General features: G+C 36.9%; 2 protein-coding genes across 3 annotated transcripts; both read right to left on the reverse strand.

The window, feature by feature from the left end:
- Positions 1 to 2,017: 2,017 nt before the first annotated feature.
- On the reverse strand, positions 2,018 to 10,764 carry LOC108669827 (coenzyme Q-binding protein COQ10 homolog B, mitochondrial-like). 2 transcript variants are annotated; one of them, XM_018157244.2, is made up of 5 exons: positions 10,592 to 10,764; positions 5,283 to 5,681; positions 4,811 to 4,922; positions 4,266 to 4,421; positions 2,018 to 3,603 (listed from the first exon to the last, which is right to left on the reverse strand). In XM_018157244.2, exons 1-5 carry the CDS (start codon positions 10,648 to 10,650, stop codon positions 3,412 to 3,414), a joined length of 918 nt encoding a protein of 305 aa, XP_018012733.1. In that variant the 5' UTR covers positions 10,651 to 10,764; the 3' UTR covers positions 2,018 to 3,411. The 2 variants fall into 2 exon arrangements, with proteins under 2 accessions (XP_018012733.1, XP_047740926.1); XM_047884970.1 differs by lacking the exon at positions 10,592 to 10,764 and adding an exon at positions 6,437 to 6,539.
- Positions 10,765 to 10,908: 144 nt separating this feature from the next.
- On the reverse strand, positions 10,909 to 16,348 carry LOC108669832 (ankyrin repeat domain-containing protein 16; the record flags this gene model as incomplete). Its single annotated transcript, XM_018157248.2, is given in 8 exon segments — positions 10,909 to 11,143; positions 11,404 to 11,514; positions 11,868 to 11,952; positions 12,104 to 12,306; positions 13,916 to 14,045; positions 15,317 to 15,450; positions 15,696 to 15,814; positions 16,182 to 16,348. Coding segments are annotated over 8 exon segments (1,023 nt in total), but the record flags the coding sequence as incomplete, so codon positions are not given.
- Between the last annotated feature and the right edge of the window lie 2,001 nt (positions 16,349 to 18,349).

Here is an 18,349-nt window from a genome sequence, read left to right on the forward strand (position 1 = left end):
ATAAAGAGCAAAACATTTATCAGACGCCAGCAATCTTCGAAGGCTTAAAATTTAAACGACGCATTCAAAGCCTCGTTCAAAATGTGAAAAAAACTAAATTTTCCCGATCAACTTTAAGTGTTTTGCGGATTCTTTTCTTTTAAATGACTTCTCGATTTCTGGTAAAAATGGCCAAATTTGGTTCCATTTCATGTCACCAAACAATGAAAGTGTGAATATAGGTATCCAATCTTTCGTTAAAGTCATGAGTAAATCACTAAATATCGCCATATTTATTCATCAAAGAAGTTTTTCTTGACATATATTTGAACATCTTCCTCTGTCATGCAGGTTTGTATTATTCTCACGACAGAGTGAGGGACGCACTACTGGATTTCTCGAAATGGCGGCGGTGTATACCAACTTACTTTTCAACGTAACTCATAAATGAATTATTTCAGTTCTCTTCTAGTCCTTTTATACTTTATTTAACATGTTGATGGGTTATTTATTAACGTTTCCTTTAGTGATGGCAACGTTTGCATGCGATTGTGGTGGAATTGTCATCAAGGTGTATTTAGTATGAGATCAAAAATCAGCTAACAATAATAATTACCTGTTCTTCATTGTGTTCGGCAGTAAGTACTAGAGAGGAAGAGAAGAAGCAATGTTCACTCTGTTGCAGACAAATCTCAACTGGCAGAGGGTGAGCACTTCTTTCTATTCCTGGCGCCTCGCCTGCCGACGCGCATGCGCAGCCCTTTTTCTTGCGTGTCGCCACCAAAGGTACAAGCAAAGTTAAGCTTAAAAAATATTTGACAAAACTGAGTACATGGCCAAATTTTCCTGTACTTCAGAAAGTGAAACTGGGTTTATTCTCGGTCAGGTGGGCATTCTCTATCAGCAGGTGATACTGCGTTATTTTGTTTTAAGCGAGGCTGGATGACACGGATTTGCAGCTGATTATATGTTCCTTCAACACAGTTGTTCACAGATTCATGGCACATTTTGGAGAACTTATAATTTCTTCTTAAAAAAGTTCAAAAATGCTTGTTCGTACCTTCGACATATTAGGAGAAATTTTTCTCGCGTCAAAGCTACGTAGAATTATCGTTGAAGGTGCCTGTGATGAGCTCCCGAGGAACGGTGTTCACTTAAATAATAATAATAATAGCGTTCACTTGGACTTTATTTTTCATAGGGTGGCCCAGCGGTTACAGTTCAGGGTACAAGATTGTCGCAGAGGTGCGGGTTCGATCCCAGCTCTGTGCGTCAGTTTCTGGTCAGAATCGGCGAGAAGGCCGGGCGGTTAAACACAGCAGAATTGGAGCAGCGAGTTGCGTGTTCGAGACCGCAAAAAGCTGTGAATGTTCTGTGGTATTAAGAATTTGCAACAGGCCTGTGGCCTAATGAATGCTAAAACCGCTATTATTGTCAATGAGAAGAAACGTGCTTCCATGCTTACTATGATTTCAGAGGATATGAAAGTATTAAGAAGTTATTTTGTTTGGCAAATAATACCAATATTATAGCTTTTGATGTATGCAATTATAGATAAACGAGAATTGAGCTGCATGTTTTCCACGAAACGATATGCATGTTTTCCACGATAACTCTCAGGGTCGTTCAAGTGAACAGGACTTCTTATCAGAATATCATATTCCACCGAGTCAAGAAACAATTGCTGTCACATCAATAAGTAATCTCAAACTCGCGACAAATCATCAAGAAGCCATAGATTTTCATCATCAAAAGAAAAAAAACGAATATATCAAAATTTTCAGAAAATAGAACTGAGATGATTGAACTTGTGAAACCATATGTATTTCAAAATTTAAACGAGTTTTACCGGAAAGATTGCGAGCTCACGATAAAAATTTTCTGCATAAGAAATGCTTCAGAAGACGGGCATCACCCCGCTTCTCAAGCCAGAGAGCAAGGCAAAAAAAACATAGATAATGGGGATTTATATAGCCGAAGATTGCAAACAATCAACAGCAACAATAGTAAAAGGTAACCGGTAAACCAAACGCCAGCCTCTACGACTACTAGAGTATTTATTCAGAATAAATATAAGAGTGATCAAATGTTTAGGTGGAAGTCGAAACGCCACCAGATAATCATTACAGGAGGTTATTATTGGCTCAAAAATCGTTCCACTCGGAGTCGTCCGGGTGAAGCCAAAGTGGCCTGCGTCAAATGACTAAAATGAACCCGTATGAATTTCCACATGTACCTCAATAATATTGTAGACTGTTCACAATTAGAAATTAGTACAATGATTGTAGCTGCAGTGAAGCAAAAATTCATCTGCCAGTCATGATCTAAAGAGAACAACAACGCATCTTCTATTAGGGAGATAAATTTATGAAGCGGCATTTAAACGATAAATATGTTCATGAGTTAAAAGATGCAGTTGGTTGGCCATGTTAGATATTCGGAAATTCTAATCCTACAGTGAAGACATAAGAAGAGGAATCGCCAAAATCGATCGATAGGCTACATCAAAACAAGAATATTTGGAACTATTGAAGAGTACTCTCAGTTTTTTTGTCGAGAAGAATCTCACACCGAAACGATTGCTTAAAATGAGACACAATGAACGTCGGATCAAGAATTGTAACCGCCTGTCAGTACCAAGTCAAGAGAAGAAACTAGACATTGTTAAACATTAGTGAGTAGCAATAGAAGTATGACCGACGATATTTGATCTATGACCACCTGCCTCGTAGTGTTTTCGGCACATACGAGGCCCATGTTGAAATAAACAAAGACGCTTACGGTCATCTGCGGTATATGGGATCCAAAAGTAATTTTACTTAATAAGTTTAGCATGGTGGTTCGCCCTCCTCTGTAACCGAGATTTTATAGGTACGCTCACAATAAACATTTTGCATTTCAGCTCAAGGCACGAGCACAAACACATGACTAGCATCTATAAATAATAAATATAATAAACTTTAATCAAAATAAATACGAATACAACAGTTACTTAAACTCCGATGAATGGGCTTTATCATATAATAATTATCCAAATTCTTGTTAAAGCATTCGCGAACAAAATCGTTGTAAATTTATCATTTATTTCATAAATGGAGTTTAATCAATAACCTAATGAGAAATATATCCTTTAAAACTTGTACATGCAAAACGTGATGTCATTTCAAAAATGCAGCAACAAAGCGCACAAAAAATATCTATTTATCACGGTGATTTATCGGCAGTTTGTAATTAGATTGTGAATTCAACACCGACAAACGTCGCAAATGAGAAGCTATCAACTAAAACGACGCACAATATCTCCATGTAAATACATTTATATGTTCAATAATAGAATATAATGACACCTGTCAGAGTGACTTTACATTAACAAGTGTTTGTTGCTTAGTGTTACATGATTCTTTGTGAAGTAGCGTCTAAATAATGAGCGTATCAACTGGTGACATGGACGAGGGTTGGCTGTTGAGAGCGGATGGAGCCCGATCCATAACGTCGCTTGGCTTCCGTCAAGAAGCTCGTGACGTTCTGACGCACGAGCTCATCAAAGAACATGTGCGCCAGGCGCGAGTGCAGCGATGACCTGAACTCAAAACTGATAGAAAAATCCAGGGTGCACGTGTTCGCCTGAAATGAACACATAACATAAGCTACTGAATGTAAAAGTCTCGATATAATAAACATAAGTTTATGAGAAACATCATGATGTAATGGATAGTTTCACAAACCAAGTGATCCATACACAAATTGAATGCGATAAGGAAGCGAGATTCTTCATATGGAAAATTGTTGAATGTAGGATTGGTTGCGGTTTATCAGCAAGTTTGTTCAGTGAGCCATTGTTACAATTTGAAGTCATTGTCATGAACAAGAAATTTTGTAAGTAAACTGTCTCTCACTCATGATAAATAAATGGAAAAAAGATCATTAGAGACATCATTTGCAAATAAGTTCAAATAATTCAATTTTAGTTTGTTTGTTCATTCCACACAAACAATATTGGTCATTTCGTGAGTTTCAATTTATGTGAACGAAATATAGGTAAGTGGTGGAACAGAAGAGAATTTGGGTTCTTTTCTCAGGGGATAGATTAACTTGTCACAGAATATAGTTTAACTTTGCACATCTAATACTTTACTCAATGCTTGTATTGGTTTTCAAGTAACTCATTAAACAGGAGTACCATAAGTGAAAGCATACAATGCTAGTTATTAAGCAATATATTTCCCATTAGAGATGCACTTTATTCTGATAGTTAATCAACGATTAGAATGAGTCTGATGCCCCACCTTATTATGGAGGCCAGGTGAGAAGCGCCAGACCGTGAGGAGGTGGTTGAAGAGCTTGCCCTGCGTGCACACGGCGCGCACCATGTGCGGTGCTGCCAGGCTAACGCTGCTCACGTACGCCTCAGAAATAGGAGGGAACCCGACCTCGAGCTCTGCCTGTAAATGAGGATATTGTCAATTAGGGTATAGGGTTTCAGTAGATGTTATTAAAAAATTAATAAAATTCGATATACAGAAATTAAATTTTCAACAATTGCCATTTTTTCCTACAGTGAATAGCAGTCAAATGTTCTTTCCAACATAAAAAATAAAATTGAGGGACCCTGCACCTAAAAAAGCTTCCGAGTAGAGTAGATGCTATAAAAATACATTTTCTTCATTTTCTTTTTGATATAAAATGGTCAAAATTTGTTGAAAAAATTTGCCCTAAAGCACCAGCTGTTTTTCAATTGTTATAATGCTTGATGCTGTGATTAAATTTGGCATTACACTCATTCATATCAATGTAAAAGAGAAGGAATAACTTCAACTTGTAAATTTTTTACCTTGAGGAAGCCTTTGCGGCGCTGCACTACATTAGATTTTTTGCAGTATGGCACGAAGTCTTTATAGCGCTCCACACCTGCAACAACATCATACATCTGCTGCATACTGTACCTGTTTTGAGATGAAAGCCAGTTACTTAAACATGCTTACAGTGGTTGCATTACTGCATCTACTTCATAAACCATTATATAATATGGTATTTAGGAAAATACTGTAAGTTATATATAATGGTTGATTCCATAAAAATAGCTTATGAAGAAAATTGTAAACGAGATGAAAACAATGGTTGATTCCATAAAAATAGCTTATGAAGAAAATTGTAAACGAGATGAAAACAAAGAGACTTTCACTGCACTTGAGACAAAAATTAAGAATAAGTCCAAAATAATTTGTAATTAGCTGAACAAGAGAATGAAGCAGTATTGGTTTTTATTAATACGTATGTAATCTTTGAGTCCTGCATGCACTTACCCTAATAACCTTCTTTCTGAGTATTCTTTCACACGATCTTCAGAAGCCAAGTTGAAAAATCCACACGACTGTTGCAGGTCAGGTAGGCTGCTCACAGTCAGCAATGATGTTGCCATTCTTGTATGATTGATGCCATACCTTCTATGTTGAGACCGTCTCCATCTACAGTGCTGAGGTGATGATGGTGGAAGTAATTTATCCTCATTGAGCAGAATGTCATCATCAGCTGAACAGGGAATAGCTGATGACTTTTTAGTAAGTATGTTTTCATGTTTGGCTCTTGTCAGAGATGCTGAATTGCTTGTAAATGAGTGATGATGATGATAAGGGGAGCAGGGACACGAGAGTGCACTCTTCTGGCCACCATCATCCAATAAGAAGGGTGGATGACACCAGCAGCTGCGGGATCCATAAAAAAATAGGATGGAGTTTGGGAGTTTGCCAACATCAAAATCAATAAATATTTAGTATGAAATATGCCATTAGCATGCCAAGATTGAAGATTTTGGCCATTAAATTAATACATAGGTAATTAAACTTCAACATGAATACCGACATTAACAGGACATTAATTCAGTCTCTATTTAGGTAGTACGGTAGTTATAAGTGAGATGTGGTGATGCAAGAGCATTCAGAGTTTGTATTTTTCATTTATATCCCAGCAGGCACCTCAACACACATCAAAATTAAATTAAAAGATAAATGTTTTCAAGCATTACAAACATTAGTGATTTTGGTAATCAGTTAGTTCTTTTCTTTGTTTTTCAACTTTTAAAATATTAGTCATAATAGGTACTACTATTAAAATTTATCCATGGCCATTTGAAAGAGCTTGCAAGGTAAATCTTAACATAATTCAATTTCCAAAGAAAAAGAGAAATTTCAAAATAAAGCATTTAATTAAACAAGCCAACCTATATAATTTTGCATATTCAAATTTTTGTTCTTGCTCCAAATTAATTTATTGAGCTTTGAATCAAAATTTACCATTTATGGGAAAATATCTACTTTCTGTGCTAGTAGTAAATTTTTTAAACTTAGCAATGGTAGTCCAGCATAAGAATTTAGTTCAAATCTATGGATTCACCTTCCAGCACTGGATTTTTGTTCCAGTATGTTTCACAAGGGCAATTTTATATACTACCGGTACTAACCTTTTAATTGCAAAATGCATCTTGTCTGACATGACTACAGTTACAGCCAGCATATAATTTTTGAAAATCATTCAACACATGAAAATGGAAGAATATCTCATCATATTAAAATGCCACAACTAAACCTTTTCTTTATAACGTGGCAGATATTTCTAGAGATTAAGCAAGCAAAGTTTCCAGGCAAATAGATCACTTTCCTCCTTTGAGAAATCTGATTCATGCTTACAAACTCAAAGTCTTCATAGTGTGATCATTTCAGATGGCATTTTGTAAATTGTGGTTTGTAAAAATCAGTATACCGGTATTCATCACATGTGCATAAATATCTTCAATTACAAATAACAAATACAGACTACAGTGCATTATGATTGATTTGGGTGACCCATTACCAGTGAAGATAGATGGTGGTTACTAATCTATACCGTAATGTGTTGCTCAATTGATTGTTGCCCATTCAAGGTCAAGAAAGAAGGCTAATTGAGACATCTATATCTCAAAACTGAAGGCCTTACTTTACAGTCTGAAAATAATATCAACCCAATTTCTAATTTCAATTGCAACATTTTAGATTTACCCACAATAGGTACACAAATTTGGAGATGAATCACTTTTGTTCAAACTTTTCCATTCTTTGTTCATCGCCAGCCTCAAGTTTTATTGAAAAAATAATGCATATAATTTTCTAACTTAAACTTTCATCAAGATTTTCAGTTTGAAAAAAATCTTACAAAAGCAGACTTATTGTTTTTTCTTGAGGAATCAGGAATCTCGGAGAGATTTTTCTGAAAACTGCAAATGAAATCCATAAAAATTGTATTGTGTTTTTTTCAAAAACTTTAGGAGTGAAAATATGCAGTATTAAACTGAACACATTGAATGCAGTTCTCCAAACTGTCAACTGCCCACTGGCACAAACTGCCCACAGTAAGAAAACGATAAATTCAAATGTTCACCGTTATTTTTAAAAATTATCTATAAAATCTCAGTTTTTACATACCATTTACACAAATCTTTGTCCAATTTTCCAAATAAGCCATAAATAATAAGAAAACAAGGTGCATACTGGTATTTGGAAAAAAAATTCCATGACTCTCCATGACCATCAATACATCTTTTCAAGACTTGTATATGACATGTTTAGCATGACCAAAAGACTAATAGTGCATATTCTATCATCTTATACAGTTGATAAATAGCAAATGTGTGAATGCATAGAGCAGGCAGACACAGAGGAACAAAAATGACACATCTGAAAATCAAGCTCACACTGGTATTATTACGGATTCATTACTGTCAAATCACAACAAATACCGGTATTGAGTAATGCACACAAGATTATACATGATAATGTAAATACAGTTCAGAACACTCTTCAACACCACTACCTCAACATTCAACTGGCAGCTATTTCATCAACATTTTCTTTAATGTTCAGGTCAAGAGTGTCTACCTTTGTCTTATCAAAGATTGCCTCAAGGGCCTCATGGCATTGAACTAAATTGCAATAATTTTCAAATCCCTCTTTCTCTCCATTGCTGCTGCATATTCATCTGCTGCTTGCTCAAGTGCCTTAATGCCCTTCTCTGTACACCTTTTCTTCTTCAGTTCATATAGCTCATCCAACAAAGCCTTCCTCTTCTGGGTTTTCTGGGCCTTGCATTCTGCTCTTCATCTGCCGCCAAATAAATATTATTGTAGGCTATTTTGGCACTGCCGGCTGCAAGCAACATACTCTTGGTGATGGTCATCTTGTCCAGGCAACCAACATGTGCAACATGATCAACCACAGCATGCAGGGCAACCACCATTTGCTCTTTCATGTTGCATGTCATGATTTCCTTGTTGAACAAAAACCCTCTTTCAACCATGGCTTGGCCATGAGACTGGAGCATGAGCATCTGCACCACATTCCAGAGCTTCTTGTAGATGCACTTTGACAGAATGGCATGCCATAAGTGTCCAGTCAATCAGAAGTTGAAAATGCTAGAAACTGTGCGTTCAGTTCACTGCAATGTTGTGGTTTATCTCTAAAGTTGCACATTTCATTGCACAATACCATCCACATCTATGTTAGGGAATCTCTTGGCATCAAGAAGCAAAGTGAGACAGTTCTTCAACTGTGTCTTGTCGGTTTCCATACAGTCTTTCTTAATGGAGACTTTTGGCACCAGCAATCTTGGGTTCCTACCAAGGCCATACCTGATAGGGCTCTTGTTCAGTAGTTTTTCAACTACAGCCTGCATGGAAGTCCCGCGCTCATATCTTGAAAGTGAGAACAGTTGCACTTGCCTTCTTGTCTGCAAGCTGTTTTTTATCACAGTCCTGGCCATGTAACCAACATCAACCTTATTGAGGAAAATCAAAATGCCTTTTGGTCCATGACTTTCCATGACTTGCCTATGCATGCAATTAATCAATTTATGACCTTGGCCCACTTTCTTTCATTGGTAAAAAGAAAAAATAGCACATTTTGGCTGGCAACATTAAAAAATTGCCTGTGAAAAGAGAGTATATATGTGAAATTCTGCCTATTGCATATATTACAGAATACAGATTGCCAAAATCCAATTTGGAATATTGAGCAAGGGCAGTAAGGCACTGACCATCAGACAGGAGATTTCAAAAATATGTGAATGTTGTGATTGTTGTGAGATTTCATTTGTTTGTATTTTGGAGTTTGTGGAGTCAAAATTATGTTAGATATATGATAGCCCAATATTTCTCTGTTTGCACCAAATTTTGGTGTCAGTGCATTTTTGTAGCCAGTTTACCGCCTGGCGCCCGTAGCTCTTATTTCCAGTCAAAATTGATTTTCATGATGGCAAAATTTTAACGTTGCAAATGACATTAATAAACTTGGTTGTCAACTTTTGGAAGGCTTGAAAAATTGAGTGAAATAAAGTAAATAATTAGTGTAAATCTGTTTTGTATCCTCAATGACTGACAGCCACTGACTAATTATTATAACAAGATCTTTTGGAGTCAGATCAAAGCAGAAGAGTTCAACTCATTGTGAACACCGGAATTGCAAACTAAGGTTAGGTAGATACTTATTGCATAGCAATTCAAGATTCAACAATTGTTTCATAGGTTATTTTCTAAATATGTGGGTAAAAATAGCTCATGTTTCAAATTTTTAAGTAGAAATTGGGGAAATGCTATAGGAATGAGTAAAATTAATCAGATTCCTGCAGTCCTGCTAGCATGGAAAACTTCTGCAACCATTAGCCTGATGATTAGGGCCGCAACTAGAGGCTCTAGTTGCAGCCTTTAGCCACAACTAAAGCTCTAGACAGTCTGTCTAGAGCTTTCCCAGCCGCCATTTCTGGAACAGCAAGATTTCTGCCAGATGAATTTCCTCCTATCTAATTCAAGTAATTGTTAACAAAAATGCATTCACTGTATTGTTTGATGATTGGACTAAGTGATTCCAAATGTATTAAAAGTTTGTCATATTGGAGCCAAGAGATTTCAGAAACAAGTAGGACAATTCCAATCCTGGATTCCTGGACATTTTTTTCAATTTACAGGTAATTTATTTGCAAGTTTCCACTTTGGAGTTTGGATTGGTGCTAGATGAATAATCTCCTATTTAACAATAAAAAAAAGTGCCTGGTCAAACAGCGAAAATTTCAAATTTACAAAAAAATCATTTTGGAGCAAATACCTAAATTTCAGTACATGTAATGATGTACATGTAGAAAATTTTAATTTTGTTCTTGATTAATCTCTAACATCTCTGTAGAAATCAAGTTAGGCTAATTTACCTAATTCCTAGTACTTAGGTACCTATTTAATTATTTTCTAGAAATTTGAATCCAAAAATCTCAAAATTAGGATTACCTATTTTTCTGTTTAACAGTTTGAGTGGTCTGATGAGTGATGAATGGAAAATGATAAAAAATTGCTATGCTCAATAACAAACGGGCTTAGAACATTTTTAGGACTTTGGACTAAGGGTCTGGGTCAGCCTCAGGCCTTCAGCAATGGCCCAGCTCTAGCATAATTTAGGAAGACGATGCATTTTCATACTAACTAAAGTAACTATGAAACAATTTACTCCGACTCATTAACATTAGGCCTACGGTCTACCTACAGCCTACTCACGAAACTTGAAAGCATCAACTAGGTACTCATTTCTCCGTAGAATCATACCTTGGATTTCTTAAAAAACGTAAAGATGATGCAGTTATCAAGTGTACTTTGCGATTCATTGCAAGGACTTGGTTTTTTCAATCACCACTCGCCTCACTTCCGGACGGGGATCAAACAGTTAATCCAACAAGATTTTGGTCATTTTGATGACCTTGAAGATATTGCAATTGACGCACTTGCGGATGTTCTTGGAACGGAAAAATTTTAATTTTCATGCAAATGATTAGCTGTTTGATTGCCAAGCTGTCTACAAACATGGAAGTTGAACAAAATTTAGCGCAGAGGAATAATTGTTTCGTTATGATAAAAGAAATATATTTTAGACAAAACAGTTTATTATTTACAAGTATTAGTACAAAGGGCGCCTGACAGGACACATGACAATATTGAACAGAATACATAAAAAGTAAATATCGCAACAAAAGTCCTTCAACTGCTCTAAAGAAAGGGGCAATATGCAAAATATAACACGAGATGATTACTGCCGAGAATTCAAATTCAATAAGATTTCTTCGCACTCCGCTCGGTGAAATATACGGGCAACATCCAGAGCTGTAAAGAAAAAATTAGCTGTATTTTACAATTTTGATTTAGAAAACGGATGTTAAAAAGATACAATAATTGCCAATATATAATGCTGGTTCTACACTAGATCATGAAATACCAAGCGGCTAGCAGATTTGGCACAACCCACGTTTCTGTGGCACAAGAAATTCACGGTAGAGGATCAGCTTCAGCACCGAAGCCGTATCGTCTTTATTTCGTATACTATAATAAGATTTCGTGTATTATAGTCGAAATGACGTACATACCTGTGCGGCCCTGTTTATCAATGACGCTCACGTCACACTTCAAGTCTCGCACCAACACCGGCAGTAGCTGCCAGTGGCCGTTCGCTGCTGCGATGTGCACGCACGTCTCACCTAAAATTGAGCCAATATCGAGTGAAATCTTCCTGAACTGAGTGTTGATGCATCCATACCAGAAAATTTTCAAGACACTCGTTGAAAATATAAATCTAGGATCAATAGGATGTAGTTTTAGGGATCTCTCCTGCACAGTTCAATCTGTTAAGATTAATGTAAAAAAACTGTCACTGCCTATATTAGGGTTTCCACCACCTACTTGATAACTTTAGTAGCTTAGAGCAGCCAAATAACCCAACTGACGCTCTGCTTTTAGAGCCAGAAGATCATTGACCACATGGCTACATACTTTTAAGCTCATGTATTAAGTACATCATAATCGAGAAGGTGTAACGGTATTAATAACTGACCGTTGTTATCCTGATGGCGAGCATCGAGCTTCAACTCATCCGCAGCAAAACGAACAGCCTTCACGTCGCCTGCTTCAACTGCCAGCTAATGAAGCATATGAAAAATCAAGATCGTTGTGGATACATTCAAACATTTTCTAATAATATTAACGTGCAAGTGCGACTTTCCGAATATGACTTTACGGCTTTGACAGTAATAAAGACCTATTCACTAGTAATAAAACGTCACGGCACACCTGCAAAGCATTGCGTCCTCTGTTGTCGAGTTCCTGATCTCGCGCGTCCGACCAGATACCGAGCAACACGTGTGCAGTGCGTATGTGGCCGCCTGCCACAGCGTGCAGCAGAGGACTGCGGCCGTGGGCTGCACAGACCGAGCTGCAGCTCGAGTGACCGTGTTTGAACAGCACTGGAAGTAGATCGCTTCTGCCGTTCCCAGCTGGAAAACATGCCAACACAAAACGAGTAAAAAAATAATAAATGTAAAACTTTAATTACTAAAAAAATTGTCGACTAACGACTAACTACCACAAAAACAAATAGTAGTGGGGCTCAGATTAACACTGCCGGCGATGTAGCAGAGGAAGTCAAGTTATTTTCGTAGCCCAATCGTTCGGCTTTCAGAATTGCAAGATTTTAACTAATTTCTAAATAATTATTCACTCAACAGTCTCTCTACCAAAGAGGAAGACCGTGAATTTTCGTTGGCTTCACTTATTATTACTTATTTTAGTTTTAAATTTATTTTAAGGTACATTGAGTTAAATCACCAACTCCATTCATCCAGCACTACTAAGTTAATAAGTTGATTCAGCTTTGTCATTGTTAACTATGAATGGAATGCGTTAAGTGTGTCTATCCTTAGCAACTTATATTTTTGGTATTCATGAATAATATTTATTGAGCTATTTTGCTTTTATAAGTTTTCTTGCTTTCGTTTGCAACCATTATTACTATAATGGTTATAGTTGTCACACATGAGGTTATGGATTATTCCACTTTCCACTTTATTTCCACGTCGAATTTATAATTTTAATGCTAGTCCAAGCGGAATCTTTATCACTTTGAATCATCGCCATGATATAAAGGTGCATCGGTTGGTTAAATTATTTTGCATTTTTTATACCTAAATTTTACTTTTTTGATAACAGATTTTATAGGTATGCATCTTGTTCATGCTCCATATATTTAAATGCCGTGCTCCTTAGTGCGGTTTTTGTACCAAGCTGAAGCTGGACATGGCTGACCAACCATAGCACAGTTATACTTAATTTAATCTATATTGAGACATTGAATTAACTTCACGACTACTACATTTCATTTTTGGTAAAAAGATAACAATTTCATGTCTATGATAATCCACATCAATGTTGTTGACCACATTTGCACTGAAATAGACAAGTGGTTGTCACAAAATAAGACCATTATTTCGCCTTGATGATTGTATTATCTGATCAGCTTTAATTAATCGCAGTTATCTAGGTGGCTGTGGTACAGTACCGTACACGTTAAGATAAAACCTGAATCTGTGGTCGTCGTTTCAGTCATTGTTAAATTTGAAATTGTCAGTATGAGACGTGGGCACTTTAGGTTCCCCGCACTCTTAAATTTGGACTTGTGCTTTAGTCTATATCTCATCTGAGGGTAGTTTCATAAAGAATGTAAATGCAGTTATTAATATTAACATGCCGTCAAACAAATAATAAGATGTGGAAGGATGCTGAATGACTATTTCAAATTCAATAAGAATTCTATACAATACATAATTAATGTCAACTGATCCATAAAGAACTAATAAAAAATAGTCAATGGTATTTTTAGCTTCTAGCTCAGGAATAAAGTCATTAAAGCAAGAAACTTTAAGTTCAACTCAACCATTCCAGCTCATTTTATAAAAACCAATAAATATACAGATGTGTAGAATATGAAAGCAAAAAATATTTGATAAGCTATTGTGTCCTCATAACACATTTACATTACTTTAATGTAACTAGTAGATTAAAATAATGTCTATAAACACGAGGAAGCACCTACAGCGTTACACGTACCTGCTATATGAAGGGCACTTTCCCCTGCATGTGTGAAGGCCAGCACTGGTCGGCTGTCAGCTTGTACAAGAGCTTCCAGGATCTTTTTACTGCCGCTTCTGCAGCAAATGTGTGAAGAATTCCAACCATCCTGAAGAAGTTTACACTCAGTGGGTATATGAAGCAAACAGTACCTAGGGGTTCAAGTGATTGTGAACACGAAATCTAGGTATACCTCTACATCTGTAGAAAGTTTGCATGATTGTCAGGCCTCAATGCTTTATTTTAAACTAGCAGGTTGGCATGATATTGCCAGGGATTAATAATCCCAGCAATTGTAGAATCCCTCCATTTGTTTCCAAATCTCGTTAATAATAATCAAGGCTATCAATGTTAATCAAAGGCAGCCGTCTTCACACTCCAATTCAAACAGAACATAAAACACACATTGGACTCTCGTTTCAAAATTTTATAAAAATTCGTCCTCTTTTGAGGTACATTCATGGTTATCAATTAAAATCAAGTTTCTATTTTTTATCTAATCCTGTCCTTCCAGTTTTGCAATCTTATTTTCTTCTCTCACTAAGAATAAATTTTCATGTCCCAATAATATTCTGACACAAGTATAAACATACACAGAGGTGGGCAGTAGTGCGCTACATGTAGCAGCCGCTACGGTACATTTTCAGTAGCGGTAGTAGCGAGCTACATTTAAGCAATTGTAGCGGTACCAGTAGCGCCCGCTACATATTTACGTAGCGATACAAGGTTTTGCCGCTACAGCGCTACCGCTACATTTATAGATAAAGCCTTTAGATTTTACTTAATAGTATTAAATATTATTTAAAAACCAGCATGATACATACATAATATAAATTACAGAATAAAACTATACGAAAGATTTCGGTGTAATGTTGTCAACCTCAGCCTGTTACTAGTGTCAACATGTTAGTTGTTACCAGAGGTGCGCAGTAGCGCGCTACATGTAGCGGCAGTTACATTTTTGGTAGCGGTAGCGGCGCTACATTTAAGCACTTGTAGCGGTAGCGGTAGCACCCGCTACATTTAGATCATGTAGCAGGAGCGGTAGTGGCCGCTACATTTCAAAGTCGCGCTGCCCAGCTTTGAACATACACAATGGATGACTCCAAATTCACCGGTATATTAGTAGGTAGGTACTTTTGTACTCGGTATTAACAGTGTTCTTACCATTTTATAAAGGTAACTGGTGAGACATTAGATAATTGTCATGAATTACTAGTCAAATTTTTACCTGACAGCCTGCAATGGAAATGCAGTAAAGAACAAAACAAGTTACCTATCTCCTGCACAATTGACACATGTTAGGTTTGGAAATGCATATGTAATCCCCTGTCTCCACTTCAGCAAGAAATAAGATATCTATGCAGTAGCTCAACTCACGGTATTACATGCTGCATCATTGGCACCTGAATTTAACAACATCCTCACAATGTGAAGTGCATCTCTTTCTTGCTGGCCTGATGCAAGCATCAATGGTGTCATGTGGTTCTCACTAGGAGCATCCACCTCTGCTCCTGTAAGGTACCAATGCTTCTGAGATGTCCAAATATACACATCTATATTGCTTTAATTTCACATTTTACATCCCCTTCTAGACCAATTTAAGTAACATATAATATAAATTCAAATCAACAAATCATGTAATAAAAGTTTTGCATAGAAGTAGTTTTTTTTACTAAACTAAAAAGAATAAATTAAAAGGGAATTTTTTATAGAAACAGTATATATGAATTAATCAAAATGAGGTTTACCTAGGTACCTGCTGCAAGAAGGAGATTGACTGCATACATGTGACACTGAACTGTTGCTACATGCAGAGGCCTCATGCTACTGCTGTTACTCTGCTCTAGACATGAGGAACAATTCTCAAGCAAATACCTGCAAGTTCAAGAAGAAATTAGTGGCAAGAAAATTAAAATGATTTTTTTAGTTGATAATTGAAGATTGTTAGTGCTAAAAAATAATTAGGAATACTAATATTAACACTAAGCTTCTTTTAACTTGATATACATTATTTTATTAATTAAATTACTTGGATGATATAAATGTGATTTTAAATAGTTATGATTATATGAGTAAATAAGAAACCCTAATATGAAAGAAAACTGTAAAGAAGAATCAAATCTGGATGAAAACCATACAACCAATATAATGCAATGAAACAAGCAATATTGTTAAAAGTTTTCACATCATATTTATTAGAAATCAGCATCTAAAGCAATCACAATATATGGTTGTTATTCACTTGAGTATTGATTCGTGTTTGACACGGACGGCTGCATGCAGAACTGTGTCAAGAGACTTGGGCTCCAGTAACTTTTGCCAGTCTGTGATGAGTGAAGCTTTCTCTCTAGCTTGAACTATTTTCTTCACTTGTGCCAAGTACTGATGTTCAATAGCAGAAAACAGAGCCTGAATAAAAAATGCATACAATACAAGATTAAAAAACATAGGTAGTCATATAACATATGCCCTGCTTATTATAATTTAAAAATATGCAAAAAAAGGCATCTGACGTAAGTGGCATCTAATGAACAAAATCATTTTGTCAATGCTTCTCGAGTTGCTGTCAACTCTAATGGGACTTGACCTCTTCAAGGTACGGTATTGCATAAAAAAAAGAAGGTTCAGATATGTAATCTATTTTTAGTACCAGAAAATCATACAAAAAACTTTGAGTTTAACACATTCCCCGCGTATCCAGATTTCCCCAGTATTCCCTTATCACGGAAGGCTTTCAGTGGTTGCTGCTTCAGTTTGGCGCCATTGGCCATGACGTGAGGAGGTGTGTGCTGCTCTGTGGCATCATAGCTTTGCATAGCTGCAATAAAAATGTTGGGACACATGTGGTACATTACGCAAGCAAATAATAACCACATGAGTCATACATTTATACAGAGCTGGGCAGCGCTACTTTGAAATGCAGCGGCCGCTACCGCTACATGCTCTAAATGTAGCGGGCGCTACCGCTACCGCTATAGTGGCTTAAATGTAGCGCCGCTACCGCTACCGAAAATGTAGCGGCCGCTACATGTAGCGCGCTAGTACGTGCTACTGCCCACCTCAGGACTAACAACAAACATGTTGACACTATTAACAGGCTGAGGTTGAAAACATTACACCGAAATTGTTCGTAACGGTAGTTTTATTCTGTAATTTATATTATGTATGTATCATGCTGATTTTTAAATAATATTTAATATTATTAAGTAAAATCTCTAAAGGCTTTATCTATAAATGTAGCGGTAGCGCTGTAGCGGCAAAACCTCGAATCGCTACTTAAATATGTAGCGGGCGATACCGCTACCGCTACAATTGCTTAAATGTAGCGCCACTACCGCTACTGAAAATGTAGCGGCCGCTACATACTACTGCCCACCTCTGCGCGCTACTGCCCACCATACTCTCTACATAGCGCGCTACTGCCCACCCCTGCATTTATAATAATAATAATAATAATAGCGGTTTCAGCGTTTATTAGGCCATAGGCCTGTCGCCGATTCTTAACATCGCAGAACATCCACAGCTTGTTGCGGTCTCGAACTCACAACTCACTGATTCAAATTCTGCTGTGCTTAACCGCCCGGCCTCCTCGCCGATTCTGACCAGAAACTGACGCACAGAGCTGGGATCGAACCCGCGCCTCTCTGCGCCAATATTGGTACTCTGAACTGTAACCACTGAACTGTAACCACACTGCCTATATAATAACTTGAGACGTATCCTTTTACTATTCTGATTGGAGCTCGGCAATTGAAATTATTTTTGCGACGAATACATGTTGTGGTTTAATATGGTAGTTAATCTAGACAGGCAAATAAAAATGGAAAAAAGGTTTTTTTCAAAAATTGTGTTCTATGATGGTTTGGCGGAGGCCATACTAGCTGTAGCTGGTGACATCGGCTGACTGGACAGACTTTAATTTGCCTCCAGCTCTATCACAGAATCAGATTCATCGATCTTGCCTTAAGCAATCTCCTTCAACAAAAAAGTTTGGAAAGAAAAATCAACAACATTTTAAAATACAACGAACTTCAAGTTGGAAAAAATATAATAAACAACGTTAAACAAGCCCAAGTGTTTCGATAACAATTCAGGAAACTGCGCAATTGTGAAGATTTCCTGCAGGCTTAGCACAAAATTTTACTAAAGGCAGAGATAATCTAATACTAGCTTTAGTATTATTAGGAATATCTTACCAGGTCTCCATTCCACTCTCTACTAATTGGCCAACTAATCTAGACACTGCGTCCCTACTCCCTATGCGCTCCACGGCGCCTGAACTCGTTCCGAACGCGTAATAAACTCGACTCATATTCGTACGGTTCCCATAAGTGCCATCGAAGCCTTAGATAAGACTTAAGAGTTACATTTGTGACTCAATACTCAGCCATGCATACATCGACAGGTTTG

The sequence above is a fragment of the Hyalella azteca genome, unplaced genomic scaffold, assembly GCF_000764305.2.
Source record: "Hyalella azteca isolate HAZT.00-mixed unplaced genomic scaffold, Hazt_2.0.2 contig16640, whole genome shotgun sequence".
NCBI lineage: Eukaryota > Metazoa > Arthropoda > Malacostraca > Amphipoda > Hyalellidae > Hyalella > Hyalella azteca.